We start from the raw sequence: 22,129 nt of genomic DNA on the forward strand, positions 1-22,129 counted from the left end.
TTGAGATGTCATCTTATCGGAAATAACGTTTAAGCAGTCTAATGTACTTGTAAAATTTTCTCTTCTGATAAGCAGTCTGGTATGCATATATATGTATCTAAGATGGAAGGATTGGAGTAAATGTATCTAAGATGGAAGGATGGGAGTGTATGTATCTAAGATGGAAGGATTGGAGTGAATATTTCTAATATGAAAGGATGGGAGTAAATGTATCTAAGATGGAAGGATGGGAGTGTATATATCTAAGATGGAAGGATTGGAGAGAATGTATCTAAGATGGAAGGATGGGAGTGAATGTATCTAAGATGGAAGGATTGGAGTGAATGTATCTAAGACGGAAGGATGGGAGTGTATGTATCTAAGATGGAAGGATGGGAGTGAATGTATCTAAGATGGAAGGATGGTAGTGTATTGTATCTAAGATGGAAGGATTGGAGTGAATGTTTCTAAGATGGAAGGATGGGTTGGAGTGATTAAACACTATGTTGGATTGGTGTCGTGTAACCTTATGAACTCACAGCTGATTAATTGCTGTAGATCTATCCCACAACAACGAGGGGGTGGAAACAACAACAACGATGCATATGAGGGGCAATAACAACGATGGCCTGGGGGTAAACAACTTACGGTTAAACAACGTTTAAATGAATGATATTAAGAAAAAAAATGTTAGATTAAAACAAAGATCTAAAACTAAAAAAGCAAACTAGGAATACTTGGGATTTAAACAAAAAATATTTAGAGTAAAACTTGTTTTTAAATTCTGTAAAATAAAAATAATTAGAACTGGTAAAAATGTTGATTATTTGGTGTAGAAAGCCCCGGGGCTGACAGCCTGAAAATGTGTGCTGACATATTGATGCACAGATAACTTAAGAAGATAACTCGTGAAGTTAAACCAAAATATAAATAGATTGATAGATAGATAGCTCGCAGTTAGGTTATGGAAATCAAGGTTATAGCTAGTTGAAGGGGATTGGGATAGTATTTAGGCGTAAATAGATGTTAGATACATATCTACCATTAGAAAAATATAAGGAGTGTAAGTTTTCAAAATAAAAATATATATATATATATATATATATATGTATAGAAAGTTAGTACATTAATATGTCTTTGCTTCTTCTGCGAATATAAAATACTGTTTAAGATTGTTGAATTCATATTTTTTCAACTTTGATCAAAGATTTGTTAGTTTTAAAAGGAATGGAGTATTTGCCAGAAACTCAGATTTTCTAATCCCTAAATCTTTGCAAACAAATGTAGTAGACCAAAATATTTTAGGTCTCCCTTTATGAGTTCAAAATGTGTCAAATAAACGGCATTTTTCTCTATTTTCTCCCTAAAATTATTTTTGTCAAAAATTTTGAAATATGGTTTTTGACCAGTTGTAATAAGTTTGATGGATCCTATCTCTTGTAGAATACAATTTCCTCGCTTAGTCTTTAAGTAAAGATTAACAATGTTAATACCTTGTTTTGCTTTTGTGAACATTTAAAAAAATTATACGCTTAGGCATTTACAATTTACAAATCCTTCACTTAATTTTATATTTTTATCCATAAACATCTACATGAATTAAATACAAATTACAATTTATGTATATATGACAATTTTGTTGTAAATTTACAAATGACAAAGGAATGACACTGGTCTCATACTGAGCCTCTAATGAAAAATCGACTGTTAAAAATCACCCTGTATACTTAAAAATCAATAAGAAGTTTTGGGGAAATTATTGTTTATAAGGCTGCTTACATTTTTTACCTTTTAAACTACAATATTGTAATGATAAATGAAATTTTGATAAAATACATATTAGAAAAAAACGTTTGATTTGCACCCTTTCCTAAAGTTAGATTTTTTTGTTAATATTATCAACGTTCGGATTTACTCCTCCTAAATTAATAAACATGAGATATTTAGAGTTTTCTACAAAAAATTTTGTTTTAGATAGTTAGTTAGAAATATAGATAGATAGATAGATAGATAGATAGATAGATACCAAATACTATTTGACGCAAGTTTAAAATGACATAAAGACTGTTTGATATCCATCTCCCCGTCTCATAACATTATATACTAGAGATAGCTTATAGTTAAATATATCATAGATCTATAGAGGTATATAGCCAGGATAGATAGATATCAGAGAACGCAGATGAGATTCGTCAATATATGTAGATTATTGTCTTTTTCATCAATTTCGTTCATCTTTAAATAAATATTTCAATTCTGTATTGTTTAGAATACTGCATTATCTATAAGTCTATACTTCTATATTGTTAAGGGTGGGATTAATGTGAAGTGTATATAAATCCCTGTGTATTGAATGAGAGGTTGGGTTTTGGTGCCCAAATACGGCAACGGCATGTGGGCACTTATAGTTATAAACCTCAGTTGGTTCGCAAGTGTCGGGGAGTTAACATCTCCGTAGTCCGTACAGTGCGATATACACTAGCAGAGTCAATAGTGCAATACCCTTGCAAATTTTGACTAGTGCAGATTTTTACAGTGTAAAGTTATCAACTTTCAACCATTAGTGCCGAAAACTGCAAATTTTGGTTTCAAACAAAATAAATTGCAAAAAAAAGTTGCAAGAAGCAATGAAAAACGTTACAGAGAATGTGAAATTAATATAAGTAGCTAGACAAAAAAAACTGTTGAAATATATTAGTTGGAAAAATAAAAAGGAAAACGTAAAAAGATCTGAAAGAAAAAGCTCCCTAGAACTATAAACAAGGAAATTGAACAATTCAGAATTAGATACATTTTTTCTATTTTGTTTTAGTTTTTTTTTAATCTTCACCTTCAAGATTAATAACTAAAATGTAGTATAATTAAATCTTTTCTAGCAATACCTTGGAGCAATTGAAGTGTTTCAAAAAGTGTTACATTTAAATATAGCTTGGACTAGGAATTGAAATTAAAATGACCTTTTAAGGATCTCCCAATAGCTCTAAAATTGTTTCTTTGAATCAGTGCACCGAGAAAAAAGGGTTTTCAAGAACACGATCAAAAATACTTTTTGCAGTACATTACGTACACTGTACAGGTGAGTTTAAGAACACGATCAACAATACCTTTTGCAGTACATTACACACTGTACAGGTGAGTTCAAGAACACGATAAAAAATACTTTTTGCAGTACATTACGTACACTGTACAGGTAAGATTATGAACACGATCAACGATACCTTTTGCAGTACATAACACTCTGTACAGGTGAGTTCAAGAACACGATAAAAAATACTTTTTGCAGTACATTACGTACACTGTACAGGTGAGTTCAAGAACACGATCAACAATACCTTTTGCAGAACATAACACTCTGTACAGGTGAGTTTAAGAACTGCACGATCAAAAATACTTTTTGTCGTACATAAGAATCTGTACAGGTGAGGTTTAGAAATAAATGTTTTATGATCCTGGCTTACAATACTTACTGTTATGTACAGTACTGACCCCAGCCCGATTATGTACAATTAATCCAGACAGTTTGATAAGCGTGGCATTTTAAAACTGAGGAATTATTTAGAAATATAAACGACAAGGATGGGTGCTTGGGGCAATTCAATTCAACATACACCAACCCCAGCTTTAGTAGATCAGATATATATAACTATATACATTATATATATATAGAGCTTGCCACATCCTCTATTTTTATATCTTTTAGTCTTTCTTTAATTTTTAAACTTTTTTTAAAAGTATTTTTAGATAATTAATTAAAGTTGTTTAAAATAAATTCATTATTCATTATATCAAGATATTATAAGCACAATATGCTTTAAAAAAAAAGATTTTAAAGCATTGTTGTTTTGATATAAATATAAGCTACTACTAAACCATGAAAAAACGTTATTTTTCTTTAATATATCTAAAATACAAAGTAGAAATTAAACCTTTACTGACATTTTTGCTGGTTCAGGTTTGGATCAGTATTCAGTAGATACGTTATTATTTAAGTACCTCATTTTTACGATTATATTTTTACGATTGATAAATATCTAATTTTAATTTTCTAATATTTTTGTTTTTGCAACTTCATGTCTTAGACCTTAGAGTTTTTTTTTCTTTGAAAACTGCTATATCATCTAAGTTTTAGGCATTAAAGGTTAACACCATCAGAATGCAAAGATAATGGTATTACATTTCTTTTGCTTTTCTGTTGCTTAAACTTTTATTTCAAAATATGATATTTTTAAAATACTCATGTAGGGGGTGGATATTGATTGATTGTTTCAAATATTAACGACATGTTCAATTAGTTGCATAAAAGATAATGAGAATTGTGTTGTTTCTAATTAGCTCCGCCATATAAGAAATTAGTTAAAATCAGGTTTAAGTTGAAGAACTGATCTTCAATTATTAAATATTTTGCCGGTAAACCAGTAACCGCCTACTCAAAGAACTCTTTTATATATTAACCTTAATGTTTAAACAAATAGTCTATAATTTATTGACTGATTCCCTCAAAATGATCAGTCATCTTATTTTTCCAACATGATAGATCATTTTATTTTTCCAACATTATACATCATGTGATCTTTCCAAAATTTAAGATCAGCTGATCTATCAACCATGATAGACGAGCTGATAAGTTGTATCTCCAAAATTAAAATCTAGCCGAGCTCTTCCCCATATATAAAGATTAACTGATCTCTCTATATGATACATCAGCTGGCATCTCCAGCAAGATAGATCAGCTGATCTCTCCACCATGATAGAGTATCTGATCTCTCCACTTTGAAAAATTAGCTGATCTCCCCGCCAAGATAGATCAGCTGATTTCTTCCCCATGATTTATCAGCTGATCTCCCCACCATGATAAATTAGAAGTTTCAGCCGTAAAATCAACCAAAATAAACGACATGTGACCTTCAATCTTAATTATTAATTAATTGATTCAAAACCAATTAGGTGATCGCTAATGAGTAGGTTAACCTTCCCAAAAAACCTGCAAATCTACAATAATACTTGTTGTTCACAATCTGCTGGATCAACCCTATTGATCCTCAACCATTAAATCTTTGTTGTATTTTATTCTTTTTTCTCCATAAGCTTCTTTAATACGCAGTTACTAAAATCCATTCTTGGACTCATTGGGTATTTATAGCCTGGTTATAGCATAGTTATAGCCTAGTTATAGGCCTATGTCTCCCAAACATAAACTATTTATGACACAAGGACAATGTTTACAGTCTAGTATAATAAAACCTGAAAAGAAAAGATCATTTTGTTAAATACTTAAAAAGATAATTAAGATAAAATAACCGATAATTGGAAGTCACAATTCTCACAAGTAATTTGAAAGAATTTTAAAAGCAAAAAATAATCAAGGAATAATGTTAACGTATAAAAATGGCGAGAAAATATTTCTATGCTGTCAGCTGACGTAGTTAATGAATAGCAATATTTGAAAAGAAAAAGAGAACTTTATAAGATACAATTCTGAAATGAAATGAAAAGCGAATGAGACAGAAGATGAAAACAAAAAGTGCAAAACTTGGTCTGTTAAGAATAAATTTAAACCTTTGATATTTTGAAGAATTTGTCTAGGTCTTTTAATAAAAATCAAAAGTTAGAAATCGATTTATTTTTGATTTATTCACGGTTCACCCTTAATAAAATCAAGGAAGGGGATGTCGATTTATTTTCAGGAAACCTTCCCATTTCAAATTTATCAGAATAACAATGAAAAAAAATCGAATATACTATCAGTTTCTTCATATTCATGATTTCCATGACAGCTGTAAACTTGCTTCTTTCTTTACCAGATCATTAATTAAGTCATTAAAATACTATATTAAGGCAGTATACTTAATTTAAACTGGGGAGCTTCCGGTCGTCTTTGCAGTCTCAATCTTTTTGGGTAACCCTGTATTTTAACTTTTTTCTTTCAAGTTTATTTTAATAAATATCATCAGAAATTATTCTATTAGTCTAGCAAAGTAAGAATGAAAAAAATAATTAAGTTGTATTAGAGTTGAGTATCTAACCCCCCCCCCTCTATATCTCTTCTAAACTTATTATTTATCATCCTAAAATAATGAACCAGCATTGACCTCTGAAGAATGCTTGAATTAAACTCAGCAGTTTATAAATCCAATTTAACTAAACTAAATGTTAGATTTAAACCAATTCTTCTCGTAATCCAATTTTGGAACTGCATTGCTTTCATCCGATTAAAAACTTATTTTTGTTATTCTTATCAACAATTTAGTTTCATAAACGTTATTTTACTAAATTTTTTAACTACATACTTTAGAAATTAAGATTCTATTTTCTTGTGTTGGTGTGAATATGTATTTCGATGAGTCGTGACACTAGATCGAAACCAAGTTTGTTTATTTATATTTACAATGTATTGTTTGCCTGCTAACAATGGCTTCTGTTGAAACGTTCATCTTTAAATCTTTGTTGATTAGATAAGATAGAAAGGATGGTTCATGTTTGTAAATTTTTACGTTGTAACAGATAGATTCAATGAAAATATGGAATAAATGAAAATATGGAATAAATGAAAGTATAGAATAAATGAAAGGCTGGAATAAATGAAAGGATAGAATAAATGCAAAGGCTGGAATAAATGAAAGGATGGAATAAATGAAAGGATGGAATACATGAAATGTTTGCATAAATGAATGAAAAGATTAAATTAAAGGATTGAAGAAATTAAAGAATGGAATAAATGAAAGGATGGAATAAATGAAAGGATAAAATAAATGCAAAGGCTGGAATAAATGAAAGGATGGAATAAATGAAAGAATGGAATACATGAAATGTTGGCATAAATGAATGAAAAGATTAAATTAAAGGATTGAAGAAATTAAAGAATGGAATAAATGAAAGGATAGAATAAATGAAAGGATAGGATAAATAAAAGGATATAATAAATGAAAGGATTGAAAAAATGAAAGGATGAAATAAATAAAAAAATTAATATGTAAATAAATGAAAGAAGGCAAGCTATGAGGTCATTCGTTAAAGTCTCTTCACGATCAGTTCTTGATAGATTATCCTAATATTTTGATATCAGCAAATCTTAATTATCATCCCGTTCAGGCATCAACAGTTTGTTTCGATCAAATATTTTGGGCTTCCCGCCATTTTACCTATTCATGCCATCCCAGCTTTTGTTTGAATAATAAATTACCCCTCACATTCTAGGGTGTACACTGTACACTGTACATGCATCAAGCCTTAATTCAGGCCTAATCAAGGATTGAGCTAACGTCTGAATTAGGCCTAGTTTTATGCCTGAAATCTACAGGATTCCTGATACAGAAATGGTTTGCAATCTTCAATCTGCAGAACTATGTTTTGCATTATAAAAGTAGCGCCAAAATTGTGCCGATCGAGTCCATTAGGTTTAGGTACTGTTTTTAAAGAGAAATAATTCTTCCTTGTGTTTATATTTTGGAGTTGTGATTGCGAAAGGGAAATATTTTTTTTCTTCTATTTTTTTAAAAATAAATTAATGTTTAATAAGTGCAGTTAAAATGAAGCCTTAAAAATGTGTGTCATTTGAGAGGAAATGTGCTTATTCCCTTTCGAATTTTATTCATAAAATAAAATTAAACTTTTAAAAAATGACCGACATTGCCTCGAAATATATAAATTTTTATTAAAGATTCCATTAATCCATTGCATTATACAAATCTGTCTTATTTCTATTAATATCGGACTTCGATAATTGTTAAATGATAAGTTTCAATCATAATAACAGAATAATTATCATATAATTATTAAAATGATCTCTTTGCATGCATGGATAAAGGGTTAGGATGAGACAATTTCTCAGAAATTGAGATAAATACAAAATAATCTTTAAAAATAAAAAAATCATCATGGAATAGCTTTTCATGCTTTTTCAGCTTTCTTTCGCTTCATCCTCTGTAATTTTTATTTCGAACGAAGTGGAAAGATTTCGAAAGAAATGGAAAGATTTTGAACGAAATATAAAGATTTGAAACGAAATGGAAAGATTTCGAACGAAATGGAAAGATTTCGAACAAAATGGAAAGATTTTGAATGAAATGTAAAGGTTTCAAACGAAATGGAAAGATTTCAAATGAAATGGAATGATTTCGAACGAAATGGCCAGATTTCGAACGAAATGGAAAGATTTCGAATGAAATGGAAAGATTTCGAATGCAATGGAAAAATTTCGAAAGAAATGGAAAGATTTCGAACGAAATGGAAAGATTTCGAACAAAATGGAAAGTTTTCGAACAAAATGGAAAGATTTCGAACGAAATGGAAAGATTTCAAATGAAATGGAATGATTTTGAACGAAATGGAAGGATTTCAAATGAAATGGAAAGATTTCGAACGAAATGGAAAGATTTCAAATGAAATGGAAAGATTTCGAACGAAATGGAAAGATTTCGAACGAAATGGAAAGATTTTGAACGAAATGGAAAGATTTCGAACGAAATGGAAAGATTTCGAACGAAATGGAAAGATTTCGAATGCAATGGAAAGATTTTGATCGAAATGGAAAGATTTCGAACGAGATGGAAAAATTCGAACGATTTAGATACGTTGGAAAATTATACCTTTAAACCATTTTTGAATTTACTACAGTGATAACCAGAAAACTACGAAATAGGAAGACGACTTGAAAGCAATACTTCAGTGTTACAAAGCAAATAGTTTTACTAGACACTAGTTATCTGTAATGGGTCTGTTTACATTGCATAATTGCTGTGTCTCATGCTGATTGGACTATTTAAAGTCATATTTAGAGTCTAAAAGTCGTCTTCCTATTTCGGAGTTTTCTGGTTATTACTGTAATATATAAACATTTTGTTTACAACTGTATCTTTTACACCTGGGATTTTCTCCGCTTCTGCTTTAGTTCACTAATTTCTTTTTGTATTACAAAATATATTTAAAATAATATAAAATAAAAAACATTACTCGAGAAGGTTTATGAGTTTCAATCCCTTGAATACAGACAGACTATAACTAAGAAAAGTAAAATTTTGGATCTTCACTATTGGTTTTATGTAATAATTTGTAATCCTTGCTTACTACTGTACAATAACATCGTACCGGTACTACATGATTAATCTTCAATTCTCTAAACTATTGGTTTATTTTAGATTTTCAACTTTCAACTTTTGCTGGGTTCTGACAGTTAACGTGTAGTAAAAGTGTTAGGCTCCAATTATATTCATAAAAAATGGTGTGTATAGTATATAGTATATATATATATATATAGTATAAATTAGATTTGGTTAAGAATTGAATGCAAAAGAAAATAAAACACAAGACTTTAAACATTTTTACTTTATGACAGGACATAAAGACATCCATAATAGTTGTATAACTCAAATCTAAAGTACTGCTATTGCTGCTGATAGCTATTGAAATTCTATTTTAAATCTATATTTATGAAAACATTTTTTATTTAAAGTCTCTTCCAATACCATTGTCATATGTCGTCTTTATTTGTTAATTAAAGAATGCAAAGATACAAACTTTTTGTGGATATTATAAATCTTGAATGTTTGATCTTGTAATCCAATGTGGACACTTATTAATTTAATCAATGAGATCAATGTCTGATCCCTTGATTCATAAAACAAAGATTCTAACTTCAGAGCTCTATACATATTTCTTTTTATAGCAGGAAACGTTTTACGTTTCGTAGCAGGAAACTTTATGTGACAGAGAACGTTTTGTAGCAGGAAACGTTTTGTGGTAGGACACGTTTTGTAGCAGGAAACGTTTGGTGGCAGGAAACATTCAGTAAGGACACAGTTTGTAAGGAAACGTTTTCTGAGGAAACTTTTGGTAAGGAATCGTTCAGTAAGGAAACGTTCTGTAAGGAAACGTTTTGTAAGTGATTCAAAAAATGAAACATTAATAACTGCATTCTGGTCTCTAGAATCATATTGTTTTACCAAAATAAGGGAGGAGTTTTTTTTATAAAAATATCTATTTTATTTACATAAAATATTTGTTTAGGGTATTATGGTCCCACAGTGGTTCAACCCAACTATTTCAAGAGAGGAGGCAATATGTAAACTAAACGATAAATACACAGGGGTAAATATATTCTTCAACATTTGTTTGTGATAAATGAAAGCTACAAAATATTGGACTTAATAGATGTCTTGGAAATGTTTTTGATTTAGTAACATTCAAATCATATTCATATCTGGACAAACAAAATTTGTCTCGGTTATAAATAAGGTTCAAAAGGGAAAATCACATTCTGGATAATCAAAATTAGCAAGATTTTTCAATATGGATTGTTTTAAAGTTTTACAACTAATTGGTGCAAACAAAAACACAGAAAAATCAAAAAAGATTATTTAAAGCTTATTTGATGATTCCCATGTTTAATTTTTCATTTGCTTATCGTATACACAATAATAAAGGGAAAATTATAAACTTTTACTGAATGATTAAAATATGTTTATAAATCATTTTAATTTTTTAGTGTTTTCTGATTAGACAGTCATCGCAGCCAGGTGAACAAGTTTTTCTAAAATCCAAACTTTTCCTCTGACCATTTTATCCAAATGAATTTTAACAAAAAAGTGATGATTTTAAATTTCCAACTTAAAATCTTTTTAGGAACCCTAGCGTTGTCTGTGAAAACAGGGCGCAAGAAAGACGACATTCAACATTTCATAATTTTATCCAAAGACGGAGCTGTGGCATTAGGAATCAATAAATCAACTATATAATTGATTTGAATTTCGTAGTTTGCGAGTTGATAAGTTTGATTAAGAAAGTTTTGAGGATTTTGACGAGCTTTTTTGATTTTAGTTCATTCTTTGTTAATTTTTGATAAATCAATTGTAAATTTCAATTTGTGTTCATGCAATTCTGGAATGATTCATAATTCATTTTAGTTGATCGATTTTTATGGATTGATTGATTGTTTGAGTGTTTGGTTGATTAAATGAATGAAGAATTGATTAATTGATTGATTGATTGATTAACTAGAGGATTCTGAACTGGAGTTTGACAGTTTGGTTTCTTTAGTAAACTACTATTCAACCACCAGGTAAATAATATTCAAATCTGCATGTCCGATTTACAACGGTACCCTTAAAACATAGTTGTCTGATAACGAATACATGAGATATCCATAAACTTCTCCTCGAAAATTGTTTATTTTCAATTGTAGTTGATTTGCACATTTCTGCTTCAGAAGGAGTTGAGGAAATTTTCTAAAAGAAATAAATGACGATATCTACAACATTATTGATACGATCAAGGTGTAAAGAATATCGTCAGGAAGATCGAAATCAAGAGAAAGAAAACGGAAAAGAGAAAACTGAGGAAGATCAAAAACAGAAAACCGGATGATAAAGGAAGATGTGCAAGGCAAAAACAGTAAACCGGATGAAAAGGAAGGTGTGTCAGGCAAAAACAGAAAACAGGATAAAATAGGAAGGTGTGTAAGGCAAAAACAGTAAACCGGATAAAAAGGAAGGTGTGTCAGGCAAAAACAGGATACGATNAAGGTGTGTCAGGCAAAAACGGGATAAAATAGGAAGGTGTGTAAGGCAAAAACAGTAAACCGGATAAAAAGGAAGGTGTGCAAGGCAAAACCAGAAAACCGGAAAAAAGGAAGATATGCATGGCAAAAAGTGCAGATTAAAGGTAAAGAGAGAAAAGAGAGGAATATCAGAAAAGAAGATGAGATAAAGAAATTAAGGAAAGAACCCCAGTAAAATCTGCAAAGGAAAAGAGAAAAGAGAGGAATATCAGAAAACTAGGAAAAATATAAAGGAAAAAAAGGAGATAAAACTATGATTGCATTTTTGAAGGGAGTATCTGATAAAATATAAACGATCTTAACTTTTCCCCGACCACAAACCTCAATATTGTTTTTTATTACAACCATGTTGCATACTAATCAGCTGAAACCACCCCGAGCAAAATTTTAGGTTGCAAACTATTTTCTGCACTAAAATCTTGCTAAATTGTTAGCAGACGTGGAATTTCCCATTTTTCTCTCTCATTTTGGCCGCAGGAGATTTCTAGTTTCCAATATATCCACCAGATGTAGGAAATTAGAGACTGTATAAAGAACATTTTAGAACATTTTTACTGATCACATTTAGATAATCTAATAATTAGTCCCTCCACCCAACCGTTTACAGTTTTTTCAGTACTTTGAAATATTAACACACATAGTAACTCCAAAGGAATGAGAGTTTAAGATTATCTAAGAGAGATTATCTAAAGTTTAAATAAAATATGCAGTCTTTGAATGAATAACCAAATCATTTTGCAAATACAGAAACAATTAAAAATGTAAATCAAAGATCAGATTCGATATTAATTATTAGATTCTGCATCTAAATAACAAACAAATCTTAAACTTTCCATTTCAAAACTAATGCATTTGATATTTCAAATTTGAGATTAAAATCTATAATAATCAGCTGTCACTCCATGTTTCGTTAAAGGTTGCCATTTTAGTTTTGAAAAAGATCCTCCCACTGTAGTGCACTAGGATCCTTAAAATCTTGCGTAATCATCTTAAAACAAAAAATAGAAATCGAATAGACTACCAAACATATGCAACGCAAAACTAACTATACAACAAAGTATACACATACTGTCTATTTTGGATTAGTTTTAGTCATGTTCTGATCTTTATTTTAAACCTCTTGAAAATGTGTAAAAGAATATAGACAACAAAGAGTGTAATAGCTCCAAACGCGAAAAATGAGTATAAATACTAAGGCTTGCTGAATTTTAACCAGACATCAAATTTACCGGAATGCACTGCCCATAAGCGTATTTTGAATATGCTGTTCTTATACTTTTGTAGCTCGCAGCTCTAGTTTTCATGTAAAGCTCAAGTTTGAGAACTGCAAATTTATCCAGTTCATACATATTATAAAGAAAATGAGTTTTTGCAACCTGATGGCGGACACTCATAGTTTGAAATATCTAAGGTCTACGACATTGGGTTGCAAAGATATAGGTATTAGAAAATCTGAGTTTGTGACAAAGACTCAATTCCTTTAAAACATTTTTTTCCTTTTCAAAAGCTCTTCAATAAGGGTAGTTAGAAAACATATAGTTGCACAAGTGCAATCTAAATATTTTACATACAAAGGATGATGAGCCTTCAATGACTACCTAATGTAGGGAACCTATAATATAAGATACAAGACTTAATATATTACTTTGTGTGCAACTATAGGTCGAAGAGAACAATTACTGCTGACGATTGATAAAAATCACATAATTGTATTGCAATGCCTTCACACATATACATAATGCAATATATATTTATGCATCAAACTAATTGCAAAGATGTTGAGATTGTGTTATTCTTAAACTCTATTATAGAGAGGAGTTACCGGTATGCTTGAAGATTATGGAACCACATAGAAAATCATCAGCTCCAGGTTTAAAAATTCACTAAAAACACGATAATACAGGGTGTCCTCCTGAACATGAAAATTTTCTTTGAGTATTCACAAAGCAGTTTAGTCACAAAATTTACATCAAAAAAGAGGTAACTGTATGGATTGCAACCTTTCCAAAATATAGTAAACCTTATCTGTATTTTAAAGATTACAACGTAATAAAGTGTGTGTTTTTTGAAAATAATATGAAACATTCATTTATAGACCAAATTTCACAAAAATGGTTCTTACAATCAGGAATCCTAATTATAGCATTTCTAAAATGTTTTATGCCTTTTTTCATTTTTGTGTTTTCAAAAATAAAGAAAGAAGTTCATTATTCATGTTCAAGAATCATAATTGTTAAATTAAATCATCAAATAAATGCTGCAAAGATATTGAGAAGACGCCATGTTCTTTACTTTTCAATCAATTGTGTTTGTGGGACAACCTGTATTAGACATAATATTAACAGAAGAAATAAATATATTCATAACAATAAAAATCAAAATGCTAAAACGAGTTCTGATGAAAATAAAAACACGATGTAATAATGATGATATTTTTGTGATATTGATAAACGATTAATTATAATTTCAGCTGGATTCCAAAGATCGGATTCTCCGTATGTTTCCATGGTTGGAAAACAGAGAACAAAATCCACTATATGGGTCAACTCACCAGTGTTTAGGTAAATAAATCTACTATATGGGTCAACTCACCAGTGTTTAGGTAGATATATCCACTATCTGTGTCAACTCACCAGTGTTTAGGTAGATAGATCCACTACATGGGTCAACTCACCAGTGTTTAGGAAGATAAATCTACTATATGGGTCAACTCACCAATGTTTAGGTAGATAAATCTACTATATGGGTCAACTCACCAGTGCTTAGGTAGATAAATCTACTATATGGGTCAACTCATCAGTGTTTAGGTAGATAAATCTACTATATGGGTCAACTCACCAGTGTTTAGGTAGATAAATCCACTATCTGTGTCAACTCACCAGTGTTTAGGTAGATAGATCCACTACATGGGTCAACTCACCAGTGTTTAGGAAGATAAATCTACTATATGGGTCAACTCACCAATGTTTAGGTAGATAAATCTACTATATGGGTCAACTCACCAGTGCTTAGGTAGATAAATCTACTATATGGGTCAACTCACCAGTGTTTAGGTAGATAAATCTACTATATGGGTCAACTCACCAGTTTATTGGCACAAGCAAAAGTATGTAAATAATAAAGCCTAATCATTGGAAGAGTAGATTAAAAACAAAGAAAAAAGAGAAACTTACATATCTGTTGTATTTTTCTTCTTTATTGAGCAGGTTACAAATATTTATATATAAAGTTAAATGTAAACGTAATTTCAGCTGACCCTCCATTGTTAGAGTGTTATGTCCGATTCTCAACGGTACTCTTAATAGCTTTGTATAAATTATGAATTATATATCAATTTTACTTGTGAATTTCTAGATTTAGAAAGAATTGAGAATATATCAGACACTTTTCGTTCTAGAAAAACTAAGGTTTAGGTGTCAATGATACCATTGTGAATCGATGTATGCCATTCTTTGAATATTAGATTACTTCAAATTACTATGAATTTAATTAATATTTATTGTATTGTATAGGAACGACCCTGATCAAACGAAATCACGTGATCTTGAAGTGATTCAATCAGTTTTACACCAAGACTCCGTTATACAAGATACTTTCAGGTCTGATTAAAAACTAAATAAGAAAAGCACTGCAGGCTAAATTGGAGATTGAACGATATTTTCTTATCATATTTGAAGATACTTATTGCAAGCACAGTTTCTAACGTCTAAATTAGTTTTTGATAATGTTTACGTTGTTTATTTTAACCCATGATATCCCCAACACCGGGATATTAAGTTATCTAACGGTCCCTAGGGACAATTAAGTAAAATAACATCCCGCAACCGTAGTAGCTAGTGAGTGTATATCTGTAGCTTTTTTCTAGTTCTTTGCTGAATAAATGCTTATCAAGTACTGATGAACTTTCTCGGATACATATTCCACAAGAACCCGCTAGACTCCAGGAACCCGCTAGACTCCAGGAACCCTCTAGACTCCAGGAACCCTCTAGACTCCAGGAACCCTCTATACTCCAGGAACCCTCTAGACTCCAGGAAACCTCTATACTCCAGGAACCCTCTATACTCCAGGAACCCTCTATACTCCTGGAACCCTTGGAGTACAAGGCCGGGGGAATGAGAGATGAGGGAATGAATGATTACGTAGATGATGATGATGATGATGATGATGATGATGATGATCAAGGATGTTATGAGGAGGAAGATTACAGTGTTCCTGTAGATCTAGAGACAAATGTTTATCAGGTAAATAGTTTAAACTCTTCTTGTACTTCATATACAACCAATAAGTGTATCAATTACTCTCACTTACTCTGGGATGTAAATTTTCCATTGATTCCATTTTTTAGTGTAAATAACATTACTTTGTAAACAGCTGGATTTAACATAGACCTGCATAATATACGTTTTTATAGGCGAAATTTTAAAATTATTTGTATGCCTGGTTAGTTCTGGGTTAAAGTGTATAAAATAGATAGACATTGTTTTGTTGTTCACTTGTTAGTCCCTCAACTTTATTCGTAATCAAAAGTCCTGCGTTGCAGGGGTTTGACAGGAGAAGAAGTGGTGGGGGGGGGGACATAGCTGCAGATAAAAGGATTAGATTGCCTGCTCTACAGGGGGGCATCGTAAAAAAGCAACATTAAACATTTTAAAAATGTGACAAATAATAAACTACTAACCGTAGGTTTACACAGAGCATTATAGCTCAGGTGATGTGGTTGGATAGAAGGATAGAAGGATAGAAGGATAGATGGATAGATGGATAGAAGGATAGAAGGATAGAAGAATAGAAGAATAGAAGGATAGAAGGATAAAAGGATAAAAGGATAAAAGGATAGAAGGATAGAACGATAGAAGGATAGATGGATAGAAGGATAGGTGGATAGAAGGATAGAAGGATAGAAGAATAGAAGGATAGAAGAATAGAAGGATAGAAGGATAGAGGGATAGAAGGATAGAAGGAAAGAAGGATAGAAGGATAGAAGGATAGAACCCGCCAAACCTTTAATTCATCCAAGTGGTTCTAATAGGTACAAAACAAACAGGTACTGATCGGCAATGATTGATTCGCACAGTCATAGAAACTTAGTTATATGTAGGTACATATTTTAGGCACTGCATATGGTACTCAAATGCACAATATATAGGCACTGCATAGGTACTCAAATGTACTACATAGGCACTGCATAGGTACTCATAGACATTGCAAAGGTACATAAATACACTGCATAGGCACTGCATAGGTACTCAAATGCACTACATAGTACATAGGCACTGCATAGGTACTCAAATATACTACAAAGGCACTGCATAGATACTCATAGGCACTGCATAGGTACTCATAGGCATTGCATAGGTACATAAATACACTACATAGGCACTGCATAGGTACTGAAATGCACAATATAGCTCCTAATACGCTCAAAACCATTAATGGTTCAGATGTAAGGATACTGATGATTGGAACTTATGTTAATACGCGTATATATACTGGATTGAAGGGTGGGTAAGATTGGATTACAAAGTTTAATGGGGATTTCATGATCCTTTATTTTTCTACCGATATAAAATTAGTAGAAGCTCTTCTGTGTATCCAATGTTTATTAAGCGAACACACCACTTCCGCTAGATAACATGTAAAATACAAACTAAGATAGTATTCAAAACATGCTACGGTCCGGTTATGTGGTGTCTGGTTACTGGGCTCGTATTATGACTAATATGTTATTTTAAAAGAAAGATATTAAATGCACGTTAAGTTGAGTTTTTTTTACTAAATGTATGACATTATGTTCTTTCTAATTTCATAGATTCCCGACATAGAAGACAAGTACCCATCTAAACAGAGTCCTGATAATACAAAGGAGCAGAGTAAAACAAACTCTGCAGAACCAACCGAGCAGAGCAGAAAATACTCTGTGGAGACCCAGTTGCAGAGCAAGGAGTTATTGCAGAGTTCGAACCCAGATATTCAGCAGCGACCAGTTAGATTCAGAAAGAACAATTCTGTTGTTGTGAACCAATATAAAGCAAACAATCATCACCAGGTTTGCTCCCAATTTTTAAAAATTAAAAATTAGAAATTTTTAGATTAAAATCGATGATATTTTCAATATTCGACTCTAAAAAGGTTTTATGGTTTCGGGGTACCGTTGTAAAAAAGATGAAATCATATTGAAAGTGCCTTTAATCTATCAAATCTATATATAAATTTGGCTTGTATGTCTGTTTGTCTGTGTGTATCCAATAAACGTCAAAACGGCTGAACCGATCGGGCCCAAATTTTTTGTGGGACATCTAGGGACCCCAGGGAAGGTTTTGAAATTTTAAATATTTGTCTGCATCAAAATTCAATCTTCATTAAATTTTTTTAAATTTTGAAAATCCACGAAATTTTTCGTGAAAATCCGCGAATTACACAAAGAGAACATGTTCACAATTAATTTAAAAGATGGGCCCTCTAAGGCTAGTTATTTAAATTTCTATAATTTTTTAAAAAGGTTGCCAACAATTTATCGAAAAGCTGTTCAAATATATTCGAGGAACTGGAGAAAAAGAATGAGAATAAACAACATAGGTGATATTATTTGTATTATTTTTGTATTTAAAATAAGAAATTTTCCGTCGAATTATTTTGGACGACGACATTTAAAAGTATATTTTCTTCAGGAAAAGCTTTGTCCGGAAAGTTTCAATAAATCTCTCTGTTCGGAGAAATAACAACAATATACAACCTATGAGAAAACTTAGGTAGACATTTTGAAAATTATATTTCCCTATATTCGACATTAATAAAAAAAATTTAAAAATAATTAAATCTACTGAAGTTTACAGCTTTTTTGAAAATCACAACTTTAGAATTGATTCCTTGATTTTTGAAATGAGGTGAGGTCTTAGTAAAAAAACTTCACAGAAAAATCTTTCCCATCTGTTTCTGTCCTAAATATATGTAGTAAATTGATAGGAATAAGAAAAAAAACAAGTTTACAGGTGCAGGGATCCTTGAAAATCTATATGATAAAGCTCTTCGCTCATGTATATTAATATGTTAGTTATAGCTGGCGAAACGCCTGGACAGAATGGGCTGTAATTTGTTGTGGGAACCCATGGGTGCCCAGGGAGTAACAAATGCTAAACAAGTTTCGGTTTTTTTTAAATAAAAAAAATGTACACGGGCAACACCGGGCACTTCAACTAGAATGAAATAAGAGTGAACAAATTCCGTCCAGTCGTCTTTACATTCTAATCCATTGCGGGTAACCGTGTATACTGTATATTGAGTTAAAAGTACTATAGTTTCAAGTGACACTTCATTTGTAGAGTACGTGGGGTTTATCCTTCTATATTGTAGAGTGGGGTGTATCCTTCTATAGCCTTTTACAAAATCTCAGCTATTTCAGAAATCCCTATTTTTGAATGTAGCTCGAAGGAAAAACTGGATTTGTGCATTTTTAACATGAATATTTGCAAATATTTTCTTTAACTTTAATGTTTCAATTATTACTCACATTTTTTAACATAAATATTTGCAAATTTTTTATTGAAATATCTACATTTTAAAAAACCTGGTTTGTGGGGTAAAGGTCATCATTTTTTGTTGATCAATTCTTCAAAAAATCTAAATTGAAAGTGTTTTGCAGTTGCATATTTTATTTAAAGAATTGTTTTTCTGAAGGGTGTGGCAAACATTTTCGCCCAATGCTGCATTCCTCCCATTTGCAAAAACAATATTGAAACAATATTTATTTGCGCAATTTTTCTTACGAGCTCGAACTTTTCATTTCGATGACTTAGACATTCTAAATGGACCGTTCCCTAATTTGGTTAATTCAGGGAGAAGTAATAAAGGCAACTAGCCTTTCTATAACTATAAATGTTTTACTTTCAAAGAAATATCGTATTATGTCACAAGAACTTCCGCCAATGCGAGTGCGGTACACTGGTCGCGTGATACAGACGGAAATCACGTAACCAGTATACTGAACGGTCATTGGCTAAAGTTATGGTGACGTAATACAGACTATACGGACTATATGTTATATTATTATTAATTATATCTTTTGAAAATGCTAAATAAAAATAAAATGATCATAACAGGAGCAAACCTCAGATTCATTGGTTTCTGTGGGATATCGTCGTTTTCAGATTGGTTTCGTATTTGTGGAAAATGATCTGTTTCATACTACAACTTTTATACAAACATGCATATATTTGAATTTTCGTATAAATTTAACACAAGTTTATATCAATTTCTCGAGACAGAAACATCAGATAGATGTCTTATATATATCGTTCACGGTTCAACGCCTGAGATTCTCAGGTTTCATCCAATACCCCCTTTCATTTTTCCTTTTCAGTCCCTTTAAGTGACAAATTAAAATTCAGTCGAGATTTATTCTGATACAGCCTGGAGAACCTTGTTCTAGTTTGGCTTGTTTCCAAGTAATTTTATTATTTTTAGCGCTGTCATGAAAAAAATGTTCCCTGTTCCACTAGTGTTCTCTTCTCTTGTAAACTCACAGGTAAATTATATGAAAAGGACTATGCACTATATAAAACCCAGGAGAACTCAGACAGTTGGGACTATCTACCTAAATATATAACCTAGGAGAACTCAGATAGTTGGGACTATCTACCTAAATATATAACCTAGGAGAACTCAGATAGTTGGGACTATCTACCTAAATATATAACCTAGGAGAACTCAGATAGTTGGGAGTATCTACCAGAATGTGGGATGTCTCCAGTGTATGAAGAAGTCAAGGAAAAGTCAAATCAATATTTTACTAAAATATTTTGACAAATAATACAACAATTACGAATCTGAATAAGAAAAAAAATAAAAGAAAAAATTCACAAAATGATTTGGCTAATTTCAAGGATGTTGAAAAACTAGGAAACAAACTCTCGGTTAAGGATCCTTCTCCACAAAAAGAACTCTCCAAGGAGAATGATGTTAAAGAGAAAATTAACTCAAACCGAGACTCTAGACAAAGCTTTGAGGAGATTGTGAAGAAGAATAAGATGAGTTTTAGGAAAGATATAAATGAAATCAAAATAAGTTTTCAATACATTATTTTATTACAATGGTTTCCAGTTAACTATAGACTAATGATACCCTTGATTCACAATGGTACCCATAAACTCGTTATCTAAGCAAAATTTAGTTTTATACTTCCTTAAAAAAAAAAAAATTCAATAGCAGGATCAATAAAAGTAATTTTTAGATGAATGCAGAATGAAAATTGTGAAAAAAGACAAATATCTTTATGATTGTGATACAGAGTTAAAGGGTATTGTTGTAAATCTGTTATACAAAAGATTTAACAAGGAATCTCTTTCAGCTTTAAAGTTCCTTTAAAGTTTATAGTTTGATACAAATATTTTGAAAGTAGTATCATTGATATCATATTAGATCAGGAAGCTGTGACAGCTTGTATGAGAGTGAATATTCAATCAGTAATCCTACAAGCATGGATAGAAACCAAACCACAGGACACTTTGCTCCAATTAACTACAGTTTAGCAATTCAAGGAACCCCAGCAAATCAAGGAACCCCAGCAAATCAGAAAAATGCAGTTAAACTTGAGAAACGAGAAGATCTATCCCAAGCTAGAGAACGAAAACAAAGTATTCCCTTGTATTTGTATGAACGTAAACTGAGTAAACCTGTTGAACTGGAGCAGGCCAGGAAACCTGCTCCAGCTGCAATCATGGATAGAAATGTTACAAGAATATGTATATCATCATCTTCATCTAATCAAAGGTTAGTAAGGTTTTTATCTATCAATTGTAATACACATTTTTTTCATTTTAATTTTAAAGTTGTTGATAAAAGACGTTTAGGCGATTATTGATCCACGTAACATTTGATGATGCCCGGCCCGTTCTCCTATTTGATGAAGAAAAAAAATCATGATACCTTACTTTTAATAATTAGAAACACAACCAATCTTATCGCTCTGATATGTTCTCCTAAATACCAAAATGGACCATATTCTCAAATTATTCATAGTTTTGTTTGAGAAAATATGATTTTGTCACGATATAACACAAAAAGTTAGATCTTGAATTACATATATAATATATAACATATATACGTATATAAAACAAAATTTTTTTAACTTTGAACTTTGAAATTGTTCGTGTTCATTGGACTATTTAAAATCTTAACTTGAGTCTAATAGACTTCCTAGTCTAGAGTTTTCTGATTGAGCATTTATTTTATTATCAATCTATTTTAATTTCAGATCAAGTCCTACCGTGGTGCACTATATATAATTTTATGAAACCTAAGTCAGAAACATATCTTGCCTATTCTCGCAAACTCAAACCAGCACCTATACAATTAGATCCAACCCAGCTCATGATCCAACCCAGGCCCAGCACATGATCCAACCCAGCTCATGATCCAACCCAGGCCCAGCACATCATCCAACCCAGCATATGATCCAACCCAGCAAATGATCAAACCCAGCACATTATCCAACCCAGCTCATGATCCAACCCAGTACATGATCCAACCCAGGCCCAGCACATCATCCAACCCAGCATATGATCCCTCCAACCCAGCAAATGATCCAACCCAGCACATGAT

The 22,129-nt window shown here is 31.5% G+C and overlaps 1 protein-coding gene across 1 annotated transcript; it reads left to right on the forward strand.

Annotated features, from left to right (window-relative positions):
• The first annotated feature begins 2,986 nt into the window (after positions 1-2,986).
• On the forward strand, positions 2,987-21,991 carry LOC111711366 (probable serine/threonine-protein kinase kinX). Its single transcript, XM_023485706.1, has 17 exons — positions 2,987-3,055; positions 9,982-10,062; positions 10,460-10,490; positions 10,597-10,686; positions 10,972-11,032; positions 13,342-13,400; positions 14,001-14,091; positions 15,043-15,129; positions 15,396-15,774; positions 17,343-17,579; positions 18,033-18,109; positions 18,202-18,282; positions 19,994-20,054; positions 20,231-20,296; positions 20,413-20,567; positions 20,948-21,298; positions 21,783-21,991. The coding sequence occupies exons 2-17, from the start codon at positions 9,988-9,990 to the stop codon at positions 21,811-21,813; spliced, it is 1,932 nt and encodes a 643-aa protein (XP_023341474.1). The 5' UTR covers positions 2,987-3,055; positions 9,982-9,987; the 3' UTR covers positions 21,814-21,991.
• Positions 21,992-22,129: the final 138 nt, after the last annotated feature.

The sequence above is a fragment of the Eurytemora carolleeae genome, unplaced genomic scaffold (genome assembly GCF_000591075.1).
Source record: "Eurytemora carolleeae unplaced genomic scaffold, Eaff_2.0 scaffold1157, whole genome shotgun sequence".
In the NCBI taxonomy this organism is placed as follows: Eukaryota; Metazoa; Arthropoda; class Copepoda; order Calanoida; family Temoridae; genus Eurytemora; species Eurytemora carolleeae.

What these genes read in the sequence shown, in the direction of transcription:
- LOC111711366 (XM_023485706.1), top strand. Translation starts at nt 9,988, where the DNA reads ATGGTCCCACAGTGGTTCAACCCAACTATTTCAAGAGAGGAGGCAATA. An exon ending in TAGAAAATCATCAGCTCCAG is followed by an intron (nt 13,401 to 14,000) that starts GTTTAAAAATTC and finishes TTATAATTTCAG; the next exon opens with CTGGATTCCAAAGATCGGAT. An exon ending in GTTATACAAGATACTTTCAG is followed by an intron (nt 15,130 to 15,395) that starts GTCTGATTAAAA and finishes GCTTTTTTCTAG; the next exon opens with TTCTTTGCTGAATAAATGCT.